Here is a 23,291-nt window from a genome sequence, read left to right on the forward strand (position 1 = left end):
TGGGAGAAAGGAACCTTGTAGTGTTAGGTCTGTTTCCATTTCTTTATTCTATTCCCTGGCTTTCCATAACATCAGCTGTCTTTCCTGTGAATGCCACATGCATCTTCATAGTGAAATAAGGGCAGAGACACTTCTAGCCATGGGCAGAACTGTCTGGAGTGACACAGAGCAATGCAAGCTGTAGGCAAGACAGTTCCCAAATTTTTTATCCTGTATGTGTCACTGGGGTGTACTTTGAGGTTCAGTTGGGATTTCAAAGGAAACTGTCACTTTTCAGTGAGAAAATTTGTGGCATTTTGAATAATTTAGATAGGAAACCATTTAATTTCTAGTATTGGCTTGGTGTATAGAAATGGAATATGATAGTTTCCTGTGTCCAGCATCAGCTAGCTTATGAATTTGAGATATGGAGAAAAAGTCAGACCTGGATTTATTTTTAGAAGCCACTGCTCTTTTCCCATATGTGCAGGATCAGGAGTACATTTATAACAGGATTAGCCAAGTGCATCCTGCAAGGGTAAAGAGGTTAGTGTTCAGCCATTCATGTTTCATAGCACCTTTTATTCCTTCATTCCTTCATATCTTGTTAAGAAGTCTTTCTTGGTTACTTTAATTAGAATATAAGTAAGCTGAATACTGGCAATACCATTTTATGCAATCAAGGATGGACTGTGAGCTCAGTAAGGTGGTGGATAATGATGGAAATGGTCATGTTGGTATGTGGGTGCAGTGTTGTCTGTGGTGGCAGCGTGTTTTTCAGGGGCTGAAATTATCTGCCCCCAGGAATTTAGTCTCCCTCTGGTAGCATGATATAGTTGTTGAAAGCTAGAAGCAGCTATTCTTCTGGATGAAATGCTCAGTCAGTACCAGAAGGACTTAAGCAGGATGCAGAGAAGTAGTGTCTTTCTGTGAAGCTGTCCACATGAAAGGGAGTTCCCTTGTTCTTTCTTTGGGCTGAGAATAACTGCTCTAAATAGTTACAGAACTATTAACATTTGATAAGTAAACCCTTATTTTTTGCTGGGTGCACCATAGGTAAAATAAGATTTGCCTGCGTTATATAAGTAGGTATCCTGGTTTAACCTCAGCCAGCAATAGTCCCACACAAACCACTCACTCACTGCCTCACCAGCATGCTCAGAGAGATCTGGAAAAGTGCAGGAACTTATGGGTTAAAATTGAGAAAACTTGTTGGTTGAAATAAAGACAGTTTAATGGGTAAAGCAAAAGCTGCACACAGAGCCAAATAAGTAATTAATTCACCACTTTCCATGGGCAGGCAGGTGTTCAGCCATCTCCAGGAGAGTGGGGCCCCATCACATGTAATAGTGACTTGGGGAGGCCAACACCATCACTCCAAACATCCCCCCTTTCCTACTTCTTTCCCCAGCTTTACACACTGAGCATGATGCCACAGGGCCTGGAATATCCCTTTGGTCAGCTGGAGTCACCTGTCCTGGCTGTCTCTTTCCAACTCCTTGTGCACCCCCAGCAGTGGGGTGATTCAAGAAGCAGAAAAGGCCTTGATGCTGTCCAAGTGCTGCTCAGCAATATGCTCAGCAATAGCAAAGCCATCTTTGTATTATTAACCTATGTTCAGCACCAATCAAAAAATATTTGGTCCAATGGTCCAATACTATCCATTAGGAAGAAAATAACCTAAGAAAAAACAGCAGAGTAGGCAAGTGGGATTGGAAGGTAGTTAATTCTTGTGTCTTGCTTGAACCCCTGACAAGCAGTGATTTTTGAACAAACAACAGCAAGAAGAGGTCAGATGACGCTGGTTTTATTTTTATTATTTTTTTTCCCCCTGTATCTTTTGGTTTTGAGTGTTCTCTGTCTTTAACATACAGCTGGGGCACTTTTGACCCCAGAGATAGAGGAAAAATTGGTTTCTGCAAACATGAATATGGGGTATCACAGGCTGCTTCTGACCAGTTGTCTACTACACAGCATCTGTTGGTATATGCTGAAGTGGTTTTGTTTTTGTGCCCAGACTTGCAGCATAAGTTATGACTTAGCAAAATGAATGCTTGGGGTCTGCAGGCTGCTACCAGTGCTGATTCAGAACATATAGTTAAGAGCTCAGTGCTCTTGGAAAGTGTGGGGAAATCGCTGCTTAAGTGATCAGTATGGTAAGCTGTTTTGGGATTAAAGTTTGTATCATACACGTTTTGATAATATTCCTTTTGTTTTCTGTTATTACAGACAGGGTAAGGGGAGAAAATAACTCTTAATTTTCTGTGCCCAGGTGAATACCTTGGCATGTATAGGGTATATAACTTCAATTTTTTCGTGATTGCAATGTGTATTGTGATAAGATAGTGGAAAAAAAAAAGGCGATGTCACCACAAACTGATTAAGAGCAGACTGATACAAAGGGAGTTATAACACTTGAGATTTAACTTGGTTAATTCTATAGATCCAAGTTATCTGGCAACTAAATGCCTCCCACAAGTCTTGTTTTTCTTTTATAATTCCATTTGCCAGAAACTAGAAATGCTAGTTTGGAAAGGTGTATCAAGGGGATTAGTATGAAGCTGTAGAGATTTGTTGCAATGGGAACAGCTGTGTATGAAGGTGCTGAGAGCAAATTAGTCACGAAAAACCAAGGCCTGAACATGTTATTAAATTCAGCCCATAGCTAGCACCAGGTCTAAAGCTCACCATTTGTTTTCATGCTTCAGTGTGGGAAGTTAGGTTTCCTGTTAATGCTTGAGTATAACCTTGATACTGTAATAAGCATTAAGACATCCTAGTGCTGATGTGGTCATACCACAATTTGTAAGCCATTCATAAGTTCTTTGCCTCTGTTACTAATATGGCTTTTTCCTGAAAGAGGTAACTGTGGCATGTATAAATGAGAGGTTTTATGTGCCATGAACATTAGTTGAAATGATTTATAAGAATTGCTGATTTATCTTGATAAAATAGCAGCTGTGGAAATTTTGGGTTTGGTTTTGTCTGCTGTTTCTATTTTTTTGTGCTTTCTGAGGTTTATGTGATATTTTTTTCATTGCTTTTTTTTAAGTAGATACTTTTTTCTAGTATGTTTGTTGTACTGGCTTGTAAAGGTCTAAAGTTTTGTTTGTTTTATGTCTTAGAAAACTTGTATAGGTCAAGCAGTTTTTACTTTGCTGCATTGTCAAGAAGCTTACAGCTCTGAGGGTGATACAGGTGAAGAGATGCAGCCTGCTTGTGGGTCTGGTGGTTCTCAGAGTCTGTTTAATGAAAATGCATGGTGAATGTTGAAAATACTGATGACACTTATTTAGAGTTGCACATGCATTCTGCTCACAATTGTACTGATTGAGACTTAAATAGAGCTCTGCAAGGCTATCTCTTGAAAAACTAAATAAAGAAATATCAAGGCTGAAGGAAAGACTCTGTTATCCATCTATCCCTTAAGTAATTTCCTGTAGAAGAAATGTTAGTTTTTTACATGGTTTTGTTGTTTGAGGGTTATTTTTTTGTTTGGTGTTTTTCTTTGGGTTTTTTTTTGGGTTGGTTGGCTGTTTTTTTGGGTGCATGGGTTTTTTTTAGGGGGGAGGGTATGTGTGTGTGTAAATTTGCTTCCTGCCTTAATTTCAAAGCAAACTGACTTACATTTGTCAAAGATGCTTTGTGTCAGGTTCATGCATCCAACTACAAATACCAGGTTTTAATACTCCTGAGTCAGATGGTTACCAGATGGTCCTTGTCAAAAATATGGAGTAGATTCTTGGGGAAAAAAGATTTCCATGAGGTTGCTGTATTGGGAAACCTGGAATTCCAGCTGATAGTCTGGTTTTATGAAGTGGCCGTAGGTCCTGCATTCCTGAGAAATGAGGTATTGTTGTTAAAAAGGTGTTGATATTGGTCAGAGTTGCTTACTTATAGGATGGGCAGGAAATGATGATACTTCTATAACCCTGGTAATGTTTTAAGTGCTTCTCTTCAGGAATACTGCAGCAAATCTGGTCTTCTGCTTTCCTTTATAAAGTGCTGGATGAACTGTAGGCTCACAGCAGTAAGGGGCAAAGTCTTAACCCTGCTGACACTCAGTGGGATGCACAGGCAGTAAATGTACAAAGCCACCTCCCAGCAGAGGATGGTTACAGTAGGTGCCACTTTGTTCCCAAAGAAAAGTACAGCTTGGAACAGACCTGGTACAAAGGAACTCACTTTGGCAGGTCCTATCTATTCATCTGTATTTGTACTCTGCTGCTGATCTTCCAGTGCTTTGAGGTGCAACTGAAGGAAATCCCTTTGCTTTCTGGCACTATATAAAAGTATTGGATAGTGTTGAAAATTCAGGGAAGGCTTTTCATAAAATTATAGAAAAGGAATTTGGGCAAGGTTAAGGCTGGCTTTGTAGCTCATGGGGGAGAGAAGATGGGTATGATCTGTAAGAATGCTGTATAGAGCATATGTTCTGTCTACTGTTTTAAAAAAGTCACCTGCATCTTGACAGATGACTATTGTCACTATTGCTTCAGTCTTAATTGTTCAAGAAGACACAAATGAATTAAGTTGCCACTTGCCATTATTCGAATATTGTCTAAAGAAGATTAATGGAGCCTGGTTTACAGAGCTTGTATCATGCCTGTTTTGGAACTATTTTCTAGAGTGTCACATTTATATTAGTTCACTGCACACAGTTGTGCTCAGAATTTATGGCTAATTGACTGGGCTTTTAAAGCTCGGTCTAAAAATATCTGCACACAGTTTTTGTTCAGTTTTCTGTGATTACTAAGGGACTGTTTGTTTGGAAAATCCAACCACACAGTGCTAGTAATACATGTTCAGAATTAGGAAAAGAAATAATGTCTCTGTTACTATTTGGTTTATTTAATAGTGCTTAATAGCTTTATTGACACTGGAGAGATGTAGCAGCACTCTGCTTTGTGTACATGTATATGGATTGCACTTACATTTGTGCTTTTCCTTTTGGTCTCTGCAAAATGAACAGTGACACATTCTCACAGAATTGAAGATCTAGGTTTTATATCAAGCCTTAAGAATATGCCTGATCAGGATAGCTCTTGCTCCAAGGTAGTAAACAGACATGGTTTGGTAGCTGAGCAGTGGTGTGTTAACACTTCTCTGATTGCTCACTGCTCTCTTTTTAAATGTGTCTCAGTGACGGGGAAGCCTGGGTTAAGAGGGCAGCTGTTTACTGGCCAGACCTTTAGTTGACACACAGTATTTCCCTGAAGCTCATCAATGGTAATATTGAGACAAATAGAACTGTAATGCTTCCTGTATACATACAAAGGAGGATATAAACCAGTATGTTTTGTCTTGTCTGATTTATCACTGTCATATTGATTTATTCTGTAGCTGTTCAGCTTCCCCCCAAGCTTCCTCTCCTGCTTTCAGTCTTCCTTTTATTTCTCTTGCCCAACAGTGATGAATGCTGCAGGATTTGTTGACCGAACTGTTTGGCACTGACAGGCAAGGCTTGTTTAGAGTTGAATTTCCTGAAGACTTTGTTTCTCTATTTTCATAAATATCTTCCCTTTTGCTTTTTAGATCACATGTATGTACAGTTTGGCTAGGAAAACCTGTTCTAGAGAGTCATATCTTCTTAGGTAATGGAGACAATTCCAGGAAAAAATGAAGATACTCTTAAGCAGCCTGTAAACTGGAGAGTAGGCAACTCTACTCCCCCCTTGCATTCCTGTATGCAGGAACACATTAGACAAATTAGAAGGGTAAGAACCAAATATTTGCCTAAGCGCTTGTTTATTCTGTTCCATTTTCCATTTGTGTTCTCCTGACTGTGTGGCAGAAAAATCCTGGCATAGGTCCAGCTCACCAAAGCTGTATGTGTTGGCTCTTGACTGGGAATAAATTTTTGCAGTAGGGAGACAGTTCTCTTGCATGGGTGATACTACAGGTACAGTTAATGCTCCAGTGTGTTTGCAGTCCTAAACAGACTGGCATTCCTCAAGGGACTTGTAGATAGATATTGAAGACAAAGAAGACTAATCTCAGTTCAATGAAACTTTCTGTGCATTATGGCTCTGTTTTATGCTTTTCACGTGCTATGAAAGTATATCTTGATCTAATCACTATGCAAGATGTCTCAGAAATAAGGTGTCCAAAATAGATGGGGTTTGTTCACAGGCCAAAAAGCAGTCACCATTTGCATTTAATTCTACCTCTGTATTGTGGCTGTTAATACACAGGAATCATTTCCAGGGATAGCTCTTGTACTTGGCGCTGGTGAGGCTGTGTCTTGAATCCTGGGTTTAGTTTTGGGTCCTTCACTGCAAGAAAGGCATGGAAGCGCTGGAGCATGTCCAGAGGAGGGCAACAAGCTGGAGAAAGGGTCTAGAGGACCAGCCTTATGAGGAGTGGCCAAGGGAGCTGGGGGTGTTTAGTGAGAGTCCTCTGGAGAAGAGGAGGCTCTTAGTGCTCTCTATTGAGAGAACTGCCTTAAAGCAGGTTGTAGCCACGTGGGGGTCTGTGTCCTTTCCCAGGTAACAAGCAACAGGATAAGAGGTAATGGTCTCAAGCTGTGCCAGGGGAGGTTTACATTATTAGGAAAAATTTATTCACTGAAAAGATGGTCAAGCATTGAAACAGGCTGTCCAGGGAAGTGATAAAATTACTGTCCTGGGAAGTGTTAAAAATCTATGTAGGTGTTATACTTAAGGACGTGGTTTAATGGTGGACTTGATGATCTAGAAGGGCTTTTTTAACCTTAACTATTCTATGTTCCCTGTGAGTCACCTGTTTGCCAGCATTTTGCATATGCTCCTGGCTGTGTTTCTAAATGGCTGACTTTAGGTGCACTGGCCTGTCTGGAAGACTTTACTTCCACAGTAAGAGGTGGCTGTAGGTAAATGACCCAGACTTTCTGTCAGTAATCTGCCTGGGACTTGTCTGGGTTTAGATAAATAATGAGTGCCTTTAAGGGAGAACTTGACAGGGGATGTTTGATGTGGTGTAGAGGAGACTTCAGGATATGTCTGGAGTAGGAAAGAAAAGTAGAAATGCACTGAGGAAAATAGCTATGCATTCAGCTGCCACTGAGAAAAGATCCTACCAGAGCAAGATAAACAGCTTTGAGCTCAGTCAGCTGCACCACCTGGACTGGTTGATAATGAAGATTATACATCATCTTCATAAACCACTACTCCTCAGAAAAGAGTATTTATATCCAAGATGTTCCAAGGGACTTGTTTTGAAATTTGTCTTACCTATAACAATTGAAACACCTTTCATGATCCGTGTTTGCAAACAAAGCATTTGATTTGTGATTCAGTTAAAGGCATTAGTCAAATCAAACCCAAATGTCATCTTTACATTTGTTTTTCTGAAAATTATTTGTAAAACTATTTTTAGTCTCCTTAAGACAAATTATTGTATTACTAGAAGAAAATCAGAGTTATTGTTACTATTCCAACGTATTTTCATCCTCCTGAACTGACGAGCAAAAATTAGTTATTTTATAATCCTGCCTGTCACTATTGGCCTTATAGTGGTGTCTGACTGAAAACATTTGGTTTGACTGTATACAGTTCTTGTTCACTTTTTCCACAAACACTGGCAATAGAGTAGCTCTGTGATTAGCAGTCAGTTGACTAGGACAGCAACCTAACCTAGCCAGGTTGGCAGCCTCCAGCTCTGGGAAGAAAGCAGATGTTATGGAAAATAGGAGCAGGTACTGATATGAGACATGATAGATAGAAGCCTTTGTAGCACCTTAGAGCCTTCTACTGATAACCAGTCTAGGGTGCCTTTGTAGGTTACTGTGGTGCCTCTCCAGTGACACTGTGTCTGTCTGTCTGGAACCACTGGCTTGGTCACATTGTTGTTAAAATGGATTGGAGCACATGAGGCATGTGGCCATAAATAAACTGCTAGGATACCTTGTCTCTGCTTCTGCAGCTGTTTTTGTATAAAGAAAAGGTACAGCTGTGACCTGCACTAAGGAGTTCAGTCGAACGTATTCTGAAAAGTCCAGAAAACCATTGGTACCTGCAAGGAGATAAACTAGATAGTATTTGGGCAAAGAATCCAGGTGAGGGAGATTTGCTCCCTGTTTCTTTCAGAGCTGTCATCCAAAAACTTGTTTGTGAGAAGTCTGCAAACAGCACAGTGTGCATCATGGGCTTACTCACCCAGCAGCATGTTGCTGTGCATGTTCAGCACAGCTCCCACCTAGTGTTCATGCTGCAGCATTTTAACAATTAGCAACTGATGATCATAGGTGACTTCTGATCCAAGTGTATGTAAGCTCTCTCCTCTTTATTATTCTCTCTCTAGGCAGGAAGATCCACCAAGACCTTTTTTGCTGCACTCATGCTTGAGGAGCTCTGATGAAGAAGTAAGATATCTGCAAAAATGTTCTCAAGTTCTGGTGTATTGTCTCCTACCCTCAAAGGATGTCCAGTCTGTCAGCTTGCGCATTGTCCTTGCAGAAATACTTGCAACAAAAGGTAGATCAAAGATAAGAGATGATTAACCATTTGTACATGTACCATAGTAGCAATTACAAAGTTTATCATGTATAAGTATTGATGCTGTGCTTTTACATTCTGGAGTTTAATTTCTGTGATAGGCAGTAAGACACTATATTCACGAAATCAAGCATATACTTACTTAACTCTCATGATCTGATGCCAGGCTGTTTATCACATTTTGGGATGAAATGCAATTTGTCCTTTCTCATTTTGTTTTTTTCATAGAGGAATACCTTTGAAGCTTTTCTTGGCATTATTTATAGGGATTATATTAATATTTCTGACTTTTTATATTACATTCAGATGAATAAACACATCCTTAAATCTGTGGATCCTATAACTGAATCATTATATTATATTTATATACTTTGATTTATGCAGTGTGTTTTTTTAAATTGAGGGATTTCTACTTTGTTTTTATCAGCTACATTTTGCGAATACAGTTATGAATTTTTTATGTCACCGTCAAACTCAGAAATTATGAAGTCCCAAGTATTTTACACAATTCAGTTTACTTTCATTTATACTGGCTATAATGTCATAGCCTTCAGAACACACAGCATAAAGAATGAAAACACTTGGAATTTTCCAAATAGGGTTCAGCTTTGTCAACGAACATCAATTTCTCTAATAAAATAACCAGTTTTATCAAGAAAGTATATGCAATCTCAAATGTACTGTGTTGTCCAGAAGACTGTTTTTGGATTTTTTGATGTCTATAAACTTGGATATTTATTTCTGCCTTTTATCTGCAGTTTTCATTTGCAAGACAGCAGTTATTTTTCAACATAAGGATTTTGTTTTAAAATATTTTTTCTCTCCAGTACTGAAACCAGTGGTGGAACTGCTGAGTGATCCAGATTACATTAACCGGATGCTACTCAGCCAGCTGGAGTACAGAGAACAGATGAATGAGCATCAGAAGAAAGACTACACATATGCTCCTTCTTATGAGGAGTTCATCAAGCTCATTAACAGCAGCTCTGATGTTGAGTTCCTGAAACAACTGAGGTATTTAATGTTTCACTGTAGCTCATTCAAAACTAAACATGCTTCTTTTCCAGCCCATTACTAAGATTTGAATGAATTGTGATTTTTCTTTTTAAATTGAATTTTAGATTTCTTTTTGTTTGGTGAAGCAGAGATAGTAAGGATGATAAGCTACAACATTTGTTAGATCTCTAATGTAATCAGCATTTTAGCTCAGTGGCAGAAAATGCATAAAAATTCTGCTTAGTAGTATACTGGAGATGATTTTACTGTTGAAAGGGATAAATGCTTGAAATGTATGAAAGGCATACTAAACTCTTCTTTGCAACTTGCCTCTGTGGAGTTAGATGAAATATGTTGAATTTCCATTATGGTGTGTGGATGGTTTTCTCCTCATTATCTTAATTAATTATGATTGGCTGTGGTGGTCTGGTGACTGTGAACTATAGTGATCTTAGGGACACTGAGCATTCAGCTGGGGTGTGGAAAGAAGGGGTTTGAGTTCCAGTACATTGTACCACTGGATGAGAGGTTTTCCTGGACTATTGCAGAGAGATGTTCCCCAATTGCATTCTTCTTAACTGTGTTAATGAACTCTACAGAGTTCGTTAAAAACATCACTGAGCTCCTACATATCACGAGTTTGTTTGGTGTTTGTTTACCTGTTTTCTAATGCAAATGGCACCTGCTCACTTTCATACTAATTCCACTCCCTGTCTCATCTTTCTCCTTATATCTTTCCTCTTAGTATGAGATATTGCCTGTACCTCAAGCCTGCTTGCCCAAGAACTGGTTGTTTATGCTTGTCTTTTCTTTGCAGCTGTTTCTCCTCTGATTTCTGATTTATGTGAAAGGATAAGGAACAGCTGACTGGGAAGTGGGGAAGTGAGAAGGTTATGCTGTTATAAAACCTCCCTAGATGTGCTTGAGTTGGTTTTGTTGAGCAGAGCAAAGCTTTGGAGGACTCCTGAAACCATGTCTGGAGTGTTTGTCCTAAGCTCTCACCACCAGCCAGAACTGGCAGGTTTTCCTCTTCCCAGCTCCCCTCTGTTGCTGCTGCAGGCCAGCTTTTTCTCTTCTCAAATGGCTGCAGAAACATCTGAAATACAAAACATGCATATTGATTGCATTTGGTGCATTCTGTGCCATCTCTTGTGACCCTGAACTTCTGTTAGGCTTGGCCTGATCAGGCCAAGAGCTGGCTTATTGGGATGGAGTGTGCGGGCTGCACAAATAACGTCATCCTTTCTCTGTTCTTCTCTTTGATTCTGAAACCACTTGCATTTCTGGGATAGGAAAATACATTTAGGTGATGGTGAAATGATTCTGTTGCTTGGCTACTTATTGTTCATCTGCTGTAAAATTTGCTCTTTTCTCTAGGACAGCATGCCTTTCCTGAGAGCAGAAATTAGTCTATATTAGACTCTGCCTAAAACCTAATTGATGTATTTATTAGCATAATCACACTAATGGATCTGTTTGTTTCAAAAGCAGCCCAACTCTTATGTTGTTGTTGTTGTTCAAGCACATTAATGCTCAGTGTGTTCTCTTTTTAGCTGATAGGTCACTTTAAATTGCGTTCTCTAATACCAGAGAGCAGATCTGCTTTATGAAATAATGTGGTTTTGGCTGCACCTAGGTTTTTCCTTTCAAGTCCATGACTTCCAACTGCCATCATCTTGAAATGTGTTCCTCTACACCCTATGAAATGTTGGTCAGTCTAACCTGATCAGTATTTTAATAGAAAATGTCTGAGAAAATGGATCTTCTTTTTAAAGAGAAATAGTATTTGATTTTGGAGGCAGTGTTCTTCCTTCCTCTGGTATAGTGGTTAAAGAGCATTTCCTGTGAGAGGAGGCATTCCCATTCTCTTTGTCCTCCAGCACTTTGGGAGCACCCAGAGAGAGATGGGCCAACCTGCAGTCATCTCAAATTTGTGTGGTCTATTTGGCAAAGCTTTCATGATTAACCAGTGAAAGCTTGCAGATTTGGATTAACACACCAAACAGTGTCCCTATATGGATTGAAAAGCAAACAAAACCAGGTGGTACTTAGCTGTAATTCACAACAGTGAACCACAGGGCAAATCTACAGAGAAGGAGTTAAATGGGAAGAAACAAATAAGCTCTTGTGCACTTATCCCTGAGAAGCACAGTGAGCGTCTGCTGGAGTGAGGGAGTGGGGCAAATGCTTCCTGTTCTCTTACAACAAATAAATTACTGGCATGTTTTACTTAAACAGAGTTTTCCAGTTCGATGCTATTCTGGGAATTATGCTCATCAAGAATTCCTGCTCTTGGTTTTATTTGGAAATAATTTTTCAGTGTCTGTTCTAAGCCAGTGCATGGCATTCATGAAGTCTAAGCCCCCTCCTGTTACTTATAATGTTGCCGCATAACATCTTGGTAAAGAACATGTACAGGCAGTAGCAATTTTCATGGTAGGCTTAGCTTTGAGGGAAATTTATCTTAAGGTACTGCAGTTGCTGGGAGCTCATTATTTTGTATTAAACATTCCTGTCATGCTTATCTTTGCAGATTGATTATTATCTGTTTAATAAAATAAAGATAAAATACCTTGCCAAGTTCAAGAGGCTGTGGGACACTGATAAACATTTCCTCAGACTCCTGCCTGAGCACAGCCTAGCAGGCAGGGGCTCCTGGGTGCTCCTTGATGTGTGCACGTGACAGCACAGGAGGGAGGGCTGCTGAGGCATCCTTCCAGACTAGTTTCAATTACAGAGTTTTGCTGGGCTTCCTTGTGGCTATAGCCAGAGATTCATGGTGGGTATAGCCAGAGAAAACCCCTGGCTGGTTCAGTGGAAACCTGTGGGTGACAGGTGTGTGTTGCTCTCACCCAGGAAGTCAGAAAATAGAGGGGGAGGCTATGTGGGTCTCCTTGTAAGCAAGTGTAAAGCTCTCTGCTGTACAAATAGCTCTCCCTGAAAGGATAATAATGGTGTTAGGATTTTCTAAGTCTTGTTTCTCTCCTAGCTTAGAAGCACTACCTTAAGAAGAAATATTGTATTGATTTTCTGCATTGCTTTTATGGATTTTACTTTTTGAATGCCTTTGAATGGTGCAGTAACTACTTAATATTAATTTTGGAGAACTTTAGGATTCATAGTTTGTTTGTATCTATAGTGAATCTCTAACATTTAGTCACTTAATCTCTTGGGACATAACGATTGTTTTTGTGGAAATATTCCTTTAATTTTTGTAGGGAAATCAGGGGAGCTGATATTTTCATAAAAAGGAATTTGCTGATTTCTGGGGAGCTATTTTGGGTTTGTTTGTTTTCCTATCGTACCTTTACCATCTGAAACGTTGAATTTGCTGGGGGGAATGGGGTGAGAAAAACAAACCAGCAAAGCTTTCACAGAAGGGACCATTGTGTGGTTATACACTGATGTCCTTCAAACTCACTTTTCTAATGTTTCATTTCTTTGATGTTTGTCATGAAGGGAGCAGACTTTTATACCTGTATTACCAAGTTGTCACAAAGAGTGTTGTCCCTGCCTTTCAAAAAGAAATAGTGAAATTTTACCTTCATTTCCCCTCAAACTGAGGTTAACATGGATTAATTAGAATTCTGCTACAAATAAGGAAGAAAAGATGAGTTCTTACAGATCAGATGTGAAACATGTACCTTCTCTGTCAGGAGAAGACTAAAGATAAAAGACCTGCTGGGTTAAAAACATAGTTGAGAACAAATAGTAAGGAAATAAGCTGGTGGATAGGTTTAATTCTGCTCTCAGGTTCAGCATTGTATTTATTCTGATATTTATCGTTACAGCAGCAAAAAGTCACAACACAGTTCACTGTAAGAAAGACCATTACTACTGGCTCTGTATCATCTTTTACCTAAGAAATGAGAGAAGTGCATAAATAGGACAGAGAATAGGGAAGAAGGAAGTAAAAAAGATGTAAAGCCATGAAGGGTCCAGTTTATCAAGTACAGTCACTTCTTCAAAATTAAATTAATACATCACATTTAAAATGTCCTTAGATGTTTAATCACCAGCACCACAGAATATCTATTAGCTGGAATATTTGGAACAGGGAGAAAAGGGTCATGGCCTGGCAGTGTAGCAAGGGGGTGTGTCTGGTGCAGTGTTGTACAGCACTCCCTCTGAGTAGTTGCAGCAGGAGCCCAGTGCTTGGGAGGAACAGACTAAATAGCATCTTTGGGCATGTAACTCCAAGCATCTCCCATATTAAAGTAACACAAAGAACATGAAACAAGAGATGCCAAGTATTGGTAATAAAAACACATGAAACTGTGAAAGTGAACAAATGGGAGGGAATCTAGAAGGAAAAAAATGGCAAGATAAGTAGGAACTACCTTTCATGTGCAGTTGGTTGTCTGTACTTTGTTTGATAAATTCATTATTTCACAGTTAGCCTGCAACACCCGAGTGAGGTGAATGAGTGTCATTGCAGTGCATTTACAGATCACATAATCAATGCATCAAAAGTCTAACTTAGTTGCTCTGAATAATTTGGGAAGTCTTTGTCTGAGTGGGGAATTAACTGTGGGACTTCCTATGCCCCACAGCACCACCCTTACTATGGGGCTGTTCTTCCTCTGATGGACTGGGCAAGAACTCTGCTGGTGGGTGGAAACAATCAAAATACAGTAATGGCAGAAGGAAGTAGTGTTACAAAAATTACAGGTTTTCAAACAGATTTTCAGGTTTCAATTTGATAACTGAAGAATCTGCTGCAGAAAAAAATCTGGAAATGTAGTTGTGAGTGTATGCTGTGTGTATAAAACTGTGTATACAAAGAGCCAGAGACAAGCAAAATCCTAAAAGAATTTTAGGAGGCAAGAGAAATGGAAGGAATTGAGTGATGTAGGTGAAAAAAGTTGACATGAAGAAAGGGAAATAGGTTTTAAGGATCACATGTTCTTTCTTAAATGGAGAATAAGTCATCACAGAAATAGCAGCCTTTCCAGGAGGCTTCAGCTTTCATCTAAGAGATAACCTGATAGATAGCAAATTCACTGGAATACTTGCTTTCTTACCAGTATCAATTGCTACCAAAGTAAGTGCATTGAAAGGAATTGGAGTGTTATGACCTGGACTTTGACATTTATGAGACTTAAATGACAGTCATTTTCTTTGCTGAGTGCAGGGTATTTGTTAGTTGCAAAATCAGTTTCACTTAAAATTCAGTTTGCTAGCTGCATTAACTGTCTGCTATTGTTTAGTGTAGCTTTAGGTGATAAACATGTTTTAATTATTCCTGGAGTGTAATACTTTGAGGTTTTACATATTTTAGCGTAATTTGTTTCTTCTATAGATTTATATATGCTCCATTTTGAGTGGATTGGCTGGAAGAACCTTACAGATGGCTCTTTTCTTTTAAACTGAGCTACCATCCTGGTTTCCTATGAAAACTTATATTTAATGTTTAGAGTGTGACTTTATATTGTGACTTAATATAGTGTTGTGAATATTACCTGTCTGTGCAATGCCATCAGTTGAGAGAAGAGTGCAGTGTTATTGCTAGTTGAATGTCTCATTTTCAAGATAATGTGTTTTCCCTGCTCCATGTACACACTGCTCCTTAGGTTTCAGGTGTACTGTGAGATTATTCTGTTTCTATGTGAGGAGGAAGTAGAAGTATTTTGATTTTTATTAATTCTTAAGCGTGCTGTATGAAGAACACATTGTAAAAATTTAATACCGTGTTTTTTTTCTTCTCCTCCCTCTCTTCACCCCTACTCCCTACTGTTTTTAAAATTAGGTATCAAATTGTAGTGGAAATAGTTCAGGCAACCACAATCAGCAATATTCCCCAAGTGAAGAGACAGAAAGGTAAGATTCCAACATCTGTTGTTTTCATTTTGAAAAGCTGTTTGAACTCCTGCCATACATATGCAATCAGTGTGTGTGGGTTTTTTAGACAGATTTTAGGAATGCTATGCCTTTAGTATTTTGGTTCTGTTTCATTTGTCTGAATCTTCCAGAAGCTCACATGGTATGATTATCCCCCCTACCCTGTCTTCATCTAAGCTGATGGATCATGAGAAAGGTCATATTATGATACATTTATTTTCAGAACTTGCTGCAACTGGGAATTCTGACATTACAAATTCATATGCTGAGAATCATATTCCACGTTCTTGTTCATACAATCTGTTCCTCAAAATCTGTCTGTCTTCTTTTCAAAACACTGAAGAAGGAATGATACAGCATAATTTGTCAGTTATTTTGATTTTTTAATATATTATGTTTTTGAGTTGCAATAAAGAGTCCTCTTCATTTTCTGCAATGATTTGGCAATGGCTGCCTTTTTAAAAGCAGTGCATATTATAGTTGTACTTGTATTTATTACATATACTACTTTTTATGGCTCTCAAAATATGTAAAAACTGAGGTATATCATCAGGAGATGATCTTAATGGCAAAATTACTGACTAAATCTCATTGCTTAGGGAGGTATACTTGTATCAATGCATAATAAAAAGACAACACATAGTAAAATTAATTTCTTTGTAAATAAATACAAAAGATTTTAGGTTCTCATGTGATCTGAATCTCTCTCTAGGTTAAAAAAAATCCTTTTCTAGTTCCTTATATCAGAAAGGAAAACTTTAAAAAGTATATTCAAGTGTAGTGAAAAATGCAGAAACAGAAAATGAACATGCTGTGGGGTGGGGAAGTTTTTGGCAATCTGAAGAGTTTGAGGTCCATGCTCAAGTTTTGGAAAGTATAACGTTGTCAATACCAATTATACTTTTTGTTTACTCTCTAAAATAGAGCTAAATGTGCATTCCAGTAGGCTATCCTGCTTGTATTAAACCAAGATAAAAGGAAAAGTAGGCATTGGTTTTTATTCAAGTGTACATTATAGAAAGTTATTAATATTTTTCAGATAAAAGATAATTGAATGGAAAGTCTGTTTCATAAAGTAATAAAATGAGAATTGGGAATTTAACTTTGAGAGCATTATGAAAAATCAAATCTTGCTAAGCCTGTATTTCCATTTGTGCTACCATTGGTCTTTTTGAGACAATAATTGATTTGGGAAATATTTTGATACAGTTCATGTTCCTACAATGAATTATTTATTAATTAATTCTCCTCTATCTCACTTGACTTTATCTGTTTAAATATCTACTGTTCTAAATCATGAATAGAAGATTTTTTTTTTTGAAGCTACAATTGTCTGTTGCTGCAGAACAGATACAAAAATATAGAGTTGGTGGTATGTGGTAAAGTTGATTCTGCATTTTTATGGGCTCTTGATTTCTACCTGTACTAAAAAAAACCAACAACCTAACAAATTTCACTAGGTGATGCATTGACTTTTTTTATTATGATATGGACTTTTATTTTTGGTTTATTCCTATGGTAATGTTATACATAATTTAAGGGTTGATGACCACTGCTGGCTCTGTTAGCTATTGGGGCTAACCCTTTTGTTTATTAAATAGCCAATGGTCATGCACATTGTCTGGAAAAGGTTATTTTTTTTTTTTTCCTTTGCTTGACACATATGAAACAGTGTTCCCAACAAAGGCATGCCAATACAGTCTTTTTATAGTTCACACAAATTTAGGGTAGATTTTTAATTTCAGGTATTCTGCTCAGGTTTTCATCTACCAAAATTTTCCAGGCTCTGTGTATGCACAATAAATTCTTAAGAGGAATATCAAAATTGTAGAGGGGTAAAATCTAGTTCTGAAGACTGTTTTGTGCCATGTTTTTCCTAAAGGAGGTAGAGGCATTTTACCTCATGTGGTAATTAATATAATATGTTCCTGAATTTTAAAAACAAAAGGAAAAAATGTGATACCCTTCTTAAAATAAATGAAACCCAACAAGAAAACCCAGCACAGCTCACTGCTAACATAAAGATTGTTGAAATCTTGTACAACAGACTGCCATGTTACTTAGCATCACGTTTTGATGTTTCCTTTTCTGGATGCTACAGCGTAATGCTACCCCTGGATTTAATGGTGAATAACTAAATGTAAGCTTTATGCAAAATCAAAGTGTGTCTGCACAATCTCATTCTTTCTCTTTTTAACCTTCTCCCCCAGCATGTGGTGCACACCTGCAGTGATGTGTGAGCATGGCAGCTGGATGAATAAGACAGTTCCTTCTTTGCTGCTAAATGAGCTCTTGCCTTTTGTGTCAAGGGCATCTCTTAGCTTTGACCCCAACCTGGCAAGAGAGAGTCTTACTGACAGCCACTTCCTTTTTCCTGTGGCAAAGTTGGGTCCTGAAAATGTAACTGCTTCTTTCTGAGTGTTGAACTAGAGCAGCTGAGCTCTGGCTGGCCAGCATTCTGCTCTCAAAGTGTAAGAGTAGAGCAAGTGTAGATAGTACTTATGTGGATGTAGAATCATAGAGTGGTTTGGGTTGGAAAGGGCCTTTCAAAATCCTCTACTCCAGCCCCTGTGCAATGAGCAGGTTCATCTTCAACTGGACTGCTCAGAGTCCCATCCACCTCACCTTGAATGTTTCCAGGGATGGGACCACTTCTCTAGGGAGCCTGTTCCAGTGTTTTGACATCCTCATTGTAAAAGACACTCCTTTTATGTAATCCAAATTGTCCCACTTGTGGTGTAAAACCATTGCCCCTTTGTCCTGTTGCAACAGGCCCTGCTAAAAAGTCTGTCCCCATCTTTCTTACAGGCCTCTTTTAAGTACTGAAGGGCTGCAGTTGGGTGTCCCCAAAGCCTTCTCATCTCTGGGCTGAACAATCCCAGCTCTCTCAACCTTTCTTCTTGGGAGAGGTGTTCCATCCCTCTGATGGTCTTCATGGCCCTCCTCTGTCTTTCATGTGCTGAGGTCCCCAAAACTGGATGCAGTACTCAGCTGGGGTTCCACACAAGAGTGGTCTCAGCCTCCATCATTTGGAAATATGGGAGCTCCCTGAGGCAGTGTTTTCAATGGAAGAAGGAATAAGCAAAAACCTGAGGAGCAGTTAGTGTAGCAGAGTGTCCAAAACTCTGCAGTAGTGAGTGCTTAACCACAATTTATACTTTTAGCAAAAGAAGTGTTGTACAGCCACATGACTAGCAATCAGTATTCCTGAGCAGGACTGTGGGCTTTTTACTATTGGGTAAGGAGACATAATTAAGTCTCTAAAACTGACCAAAAATACTTATTTTTTTCCAAAAAGATTAGGTGTCTATTATTAAAGGATGAATAGCCTGAGGACCAGATTTCAGACTGACTTCTCATAGGGGCTACAGTTACCTGACCTTTTTACTGTTTTATTTGGTGATGCCAAAGTATGCATTTAATGTTGGTGCCCAGTAAGGTGGGAGAGGAAGGCTTGTTGCTCAGTAAGGACAGGGTTCTTTACACTTTTTAACTAGTGCTGGTGCCACCTATTGGCAAAATATTTAGCTGTTAGGACACTAATAAAATCAGAGAGTATTTTAAAGTACTTCTACACATGATTTTATTAAGCCCTCTGTAGTTAAACAATGGCGTGTTGTAGGATTTATTCCTTATCAGATTTCTATCACTTGAATCTGCTGGTATGTGAGCATAAGAGAGCAAACAAAAATGTACAGAAGCATCTGATTCATGTTAAGCAGTAAGTTTTGCATTTGGCTCCCTGAGAGAGTCAAAGGTCTAAAATGTTGGGACACAAAGTAATGTGAGAAGTTTGCAGTCTGATGCCAGCTGTAGTGGATGATAGAATTTCTGTGGCCAGGAGAATTGCTTTTGGCTGTTGCACAAGTTGAATAAGAAACATAACACAGCATTATCGTTTCTAGAGGGGTAGATAGTTTATTTTGGAGCAGTGCAGGCCACTGTAAATAGAAGCTGTTTCCATGCATTCTGACACTGCACTTCCCTCATTTACACTGGCACAAAAGGGCAGAATCTGGTGTGTACATCTTCACTTTTCCAACAGTGTCTTCCTGTGTATCTTCTTCCAAAATGGTCATCATCACTCAAGCAGTGACTGTAGGAGGCAGCTTGGTTTTGGGGCAGTTTTGTTGTTGTTTTTCTTTGTTTGTTTAATTTGTTTGGTTTTTCTTCCTGTTGGTATTTTCAGATGGTACCTCTCTCTACAGTCACATGTGCTATGGTTCAAAGAGTCACATGCTTCTACACCTTTAATTATAAACAGCTCTCCTCATCTTACCTTTTGATTCAGATTAATTCTAAATACTGAACTAATTAAAACTGAAACTAAATTTTAAGTATTTCAGTTGTTTGTTGGTTTGCTTTTATTTATTTTACAAAACCTATCTTATCTGCTGAAGATTTTGAAGGACTCTAAATGCTTATCTGAAAATGTTTACTGCATTTTGATCTATTAAAGCAGTTTGTAAGAGGACAAATGCCTGGATTAGGCATTATAGCATGAATGACAGATGATATGCAAGTTTCTAGAATAGCAAGAATCTTAAATTTTTGTAAAGAAAAGGTATCGAAAACACCAAATGGGAAATAGCGACAAAAGTAAATTGTTATAATAACTTGATATTTGCTGTAACATGAATAGGAAGCTGCTTAAATACACTGGTGCTAATTTTAACAGACACATTTTTGTTTCTTCTCATACTGATATTGTATTACAGGATCCTACCAGAATTTTAGCAAGGTTCTTTTACTAACTGCTTTTTAAAACAAACCCCCAAAATTCACGTACCTTGTCTTAGGGCAACACAGCCGGTCTCTCAACAGATTTCTTTGTAAAGGATTTTTTTGTAAAGGGATTTGTTTGATTTGCCTTTTAATTTTCTATGCCCTCCACCTTACACATGACTTTACAGTATGAATGGAAACCACCCTTGGATGTGACTGGATGGGGCTGTTTTTCAGACACTGCAGTGTAATCAACCCCAGGGCATCCCTGTTGAGAAAACTGCTCGTTTTCAAGGAGGGATTGTGAGACAGATCAAATAAGCAGCCATTTCTGTGTGGAGAAATCTGCTGCCTTGCAGCAGAAGATTTCTCCTGCTGAGCCTTCCCACTGTGTGTCTAGATATTTGCTTTTATAAGCAAAGCTGACAAGTGGCACAGGAACAGGCCTGGCTCTGGGCAGGCCTCTCAGGTGCTGTGGTTCTCAAAGAGGCTTGAATGTTCAGCTGTAAAAAGGGACTTAAAAAAAAAAAAAAGACTGTAGGCTAGCTTAGTTATGTGGGTTGTGGTGTGTGGGTTTTGTCAAGATGATAATATAAAGTGAAGTAAAATGGGTACTGGTTCCAGAAGATTACAGATGCCATGTAACTTAATTATGTCAAAACTCTATTATGATTCCTCCCCCTGACCTGCATCCTCCACACAGGAATAAACATTCACACACAATTATTTTTGTACAGTTTTCTGGCAAGGCTTAAAGAGCTGACATTGTGCCTGCACGTCATGCTCAAGCAGTAAGTGTGCAGGGAATCCATGTGCATGAGGGTAAAGGCTACAGAGTCTGTGGTACGTTTATTTGCTTTTATTTGTGATTTGCAAGTCAGCTTTGTAGGGGAAGTTTTTCTATCTGTTCCTGAGATCCTTTGTGTCTGCTAGTGATGGTAATGCATCTCTCAGTTGGGGATGCTGTGCAGTGGAAGAGGGAGGGAAGAGGCTGACTGGTCAGATAGATGTGACCAAAGGGGTTGCAAGGACCTGCAGACAGAGGCTCTCTGTGGTGGATTTTATTTTACTGTATGGTACATCCTGACTCCCAGGCTCAGCTTTGCCTTACTGCTGCTGGAGTTTGTATTTTTCTCAGCTGTGGCTGTGAGTGGGAGGCTGTGTTGTATGACACACTGCTAATGATCAGAGCCTGACTTGTCCATGGTCTCCTGTAAGCCCCTTTTCCCAGACCTGTCAGTGGAAGTGGTTGGGATTTAACACTTCTTTTTCTCAGTCTTTTGTCAGACCAGAGGAGAGCTGCCTAAGGTCCTTTCCTTGACCTTGGGCAGTAGAAGAACAGTGTCTGCTATTCTTAAAGGTCATCCTGCTCTCACAGAATTGAACAAATGCTTTTCCAGGCCTATGTAGGCTTTTAAACTTGTAATTCAAGGTTTCTAAGATTGGAGGAGGTCTATAAAGACTTGTAAGTTATATATAAGGTTCCAGTTACTGCTCACACAAAAATATTAAATTGATCTTCACAACTTAAATACTAAGCATGGCATTTAGGAGGCCCTGTATGTGCTTAACCTGGCTCTTGGAAAAAATCTTGCAAAAAACCTTGTGATGGGAAGTATGTGTGTTGCTCCTGCAGTGACAGGTAGGGCTGATCAGTGCTGTTGCATGTGCTGCCAGGTGTCATGGAGCTGTAGTTACTGAAACTATAAAGGAACAAGAACTTGTGTTTTCAGTTTTATTCATGCTTTTGCCATATATAACTTTGTAGGTAAAATGAGAAATCTCTGCCTTCTGCTGGTACTACTAAGAGGTCATGCATGTCTAACATACAGTTAAGTTTCTGCTTTAAGCAAATTTGCATTGTTTTTGTTTATCCTCCAGTGTGCTTAAGGATAATAAAGGTTGTGTGACATTCTGTGGCATGACAATTTGGAAGGCCCCATATTCTGACTTAAAAATAGATGATGTGAATATGTACTTCAGTTTGATCTATTTAATAGATATAAACCTCCTCAAGTAGCAAAGCCACCATAGGTGGAAAAAAAGAAGAGGAGAGAAAATTAGGTATGAGAAATCACTTTGCAGAAATTGTATTGGTGGATTAGGATATGCTTCTGGGGATATACTTCTAGCTTAGCTGAAGTCAAGATAGTTAGGAGTGATTTAGAAGACAGTGTGGAAGCTTTGTCAGAAATTACTGCAGATGTGCTAAAATGCATAGAATAAGACAATTTGCACAGGTAGCATAGCTTTGATTGCTTGGTAAGTTTGAGCTCATTTCAACTATTTATATTTTAATGTTGTTTGGTGCGAATTGAATTGTCTACAACGGTGGATTGATAAGCAGAGTTTGAAATTCAGCTTTTGGTACTAATTGCTTTGGGTTGCCTTTGGGAGAGGTGCACAGGACCCTTCTGGGATTTGAAATTCCTCCATGGCAGTGCATGTCCTGTCAAAATTTCCCCAGATAATGAGAATTATTTTGGAGGAAGTTAGTAAAAGACACTTTGCTCCTTTGAAGATGGAGGCTCTGCTCAGTTGCTGTTGGTAAAGTGTATGCAGCTTGTGGGCAGGAAATCCTAAAGTAGCATCTTTCTTGTCTTGCTGATAAGGAGTGATTTTTGTTTGTTTTTAATAATATTTTTTTAGAGAAATACCCAAAGTGCAAAGTTGTTACTCTTTAAAAAAATATTACTCAAAGGATGCTTTTTTCCTCCTTGCATTGTGGTGAAACAGTCTCTTAGTAGCAGAAATCTACTTCTTTTCTATTTATTGAAGCTTGCTGGAGGGTGTATGAATACATGCAAGCCTTTCCTTTTGTGCCTTTCTGGTTTTATTTGGTTTATGCAGTGATACCTGAATGTAAGGAACATCCTCCTTCCTGATGCTCAGAAATGGGGAAAATCACTCTTAATTCTGTCTCGGTATTTTGGTGATTATGGAATCAGACAAGAATATATTCAAAAGAGAAGTCTTTATAACTTAAAATATTGTTTTGGTAGTGCTTAATAGGACAAAAGCAGAGCAGTTTAGGTCTGAAAATCTCTAAAATCTCAAAACACTTTAAGGTTTGGAGAAAACCAGTGATCCAGCTGAGCTGAAAATGCTTCTCCTGATTTGCTAGCTTATCTTTCATCATTTGGAAGAGGGAAGTGTTATTCGCCAGTTCCATGCTGTCTTTCCTGCCCTGTAGCACATCAGCCCCATTGTGTGCTGCTCTGCTTTTCAGCAGCCTCTTGTTTATGTGTGAAGGATGTCACTGGCCCTTTCACAGTG

At 38.8% G+C, this 23,291-nt stretch overlaps 1 protein-coding gene across 1 annotated transcript in view; it reads left to right on the forward strand.

Moving 5' to 3' along the window:
- Positions 1–23,291, forward strand: part of SNX25 (sorting nexin 25) — an 82,938-nt gene that overhangs the window by 24,491 nt on the left and 35,156 nt on the right. Inside the window, exons 4-6 of the mRNA XM_054632769.2 lie at positions 8,260–8,432; positions 9,281–9,467; positions 15,199–15,269. Coding sequence (XP_054488744.2) covers positions 8,260–8,432; positions 9,281–9,467; positions 15,199–15,269 — 431 coding nt within the window. The remainder of the gene's footprint in view (positions 1–8,259; positions 8,433–9,280; positions 9,468–15,198; positions 15,270–23,291) is intronic.

This window comes from Agelaius phoeniceus, chromosome 4 (genome assembly GCF_051311805.1).
Source record: "Agelaius phoeniceus isolate bAgePho1 chromosome 4, bAgePho1.hap1, whole genome shotgun sequence".
Lineage (NCBI taxonomy): Eukaryota > Metazoa > Chordata > Aves > Passeriformes > Icteridae > Agelaius > Agelaius phoeniceus.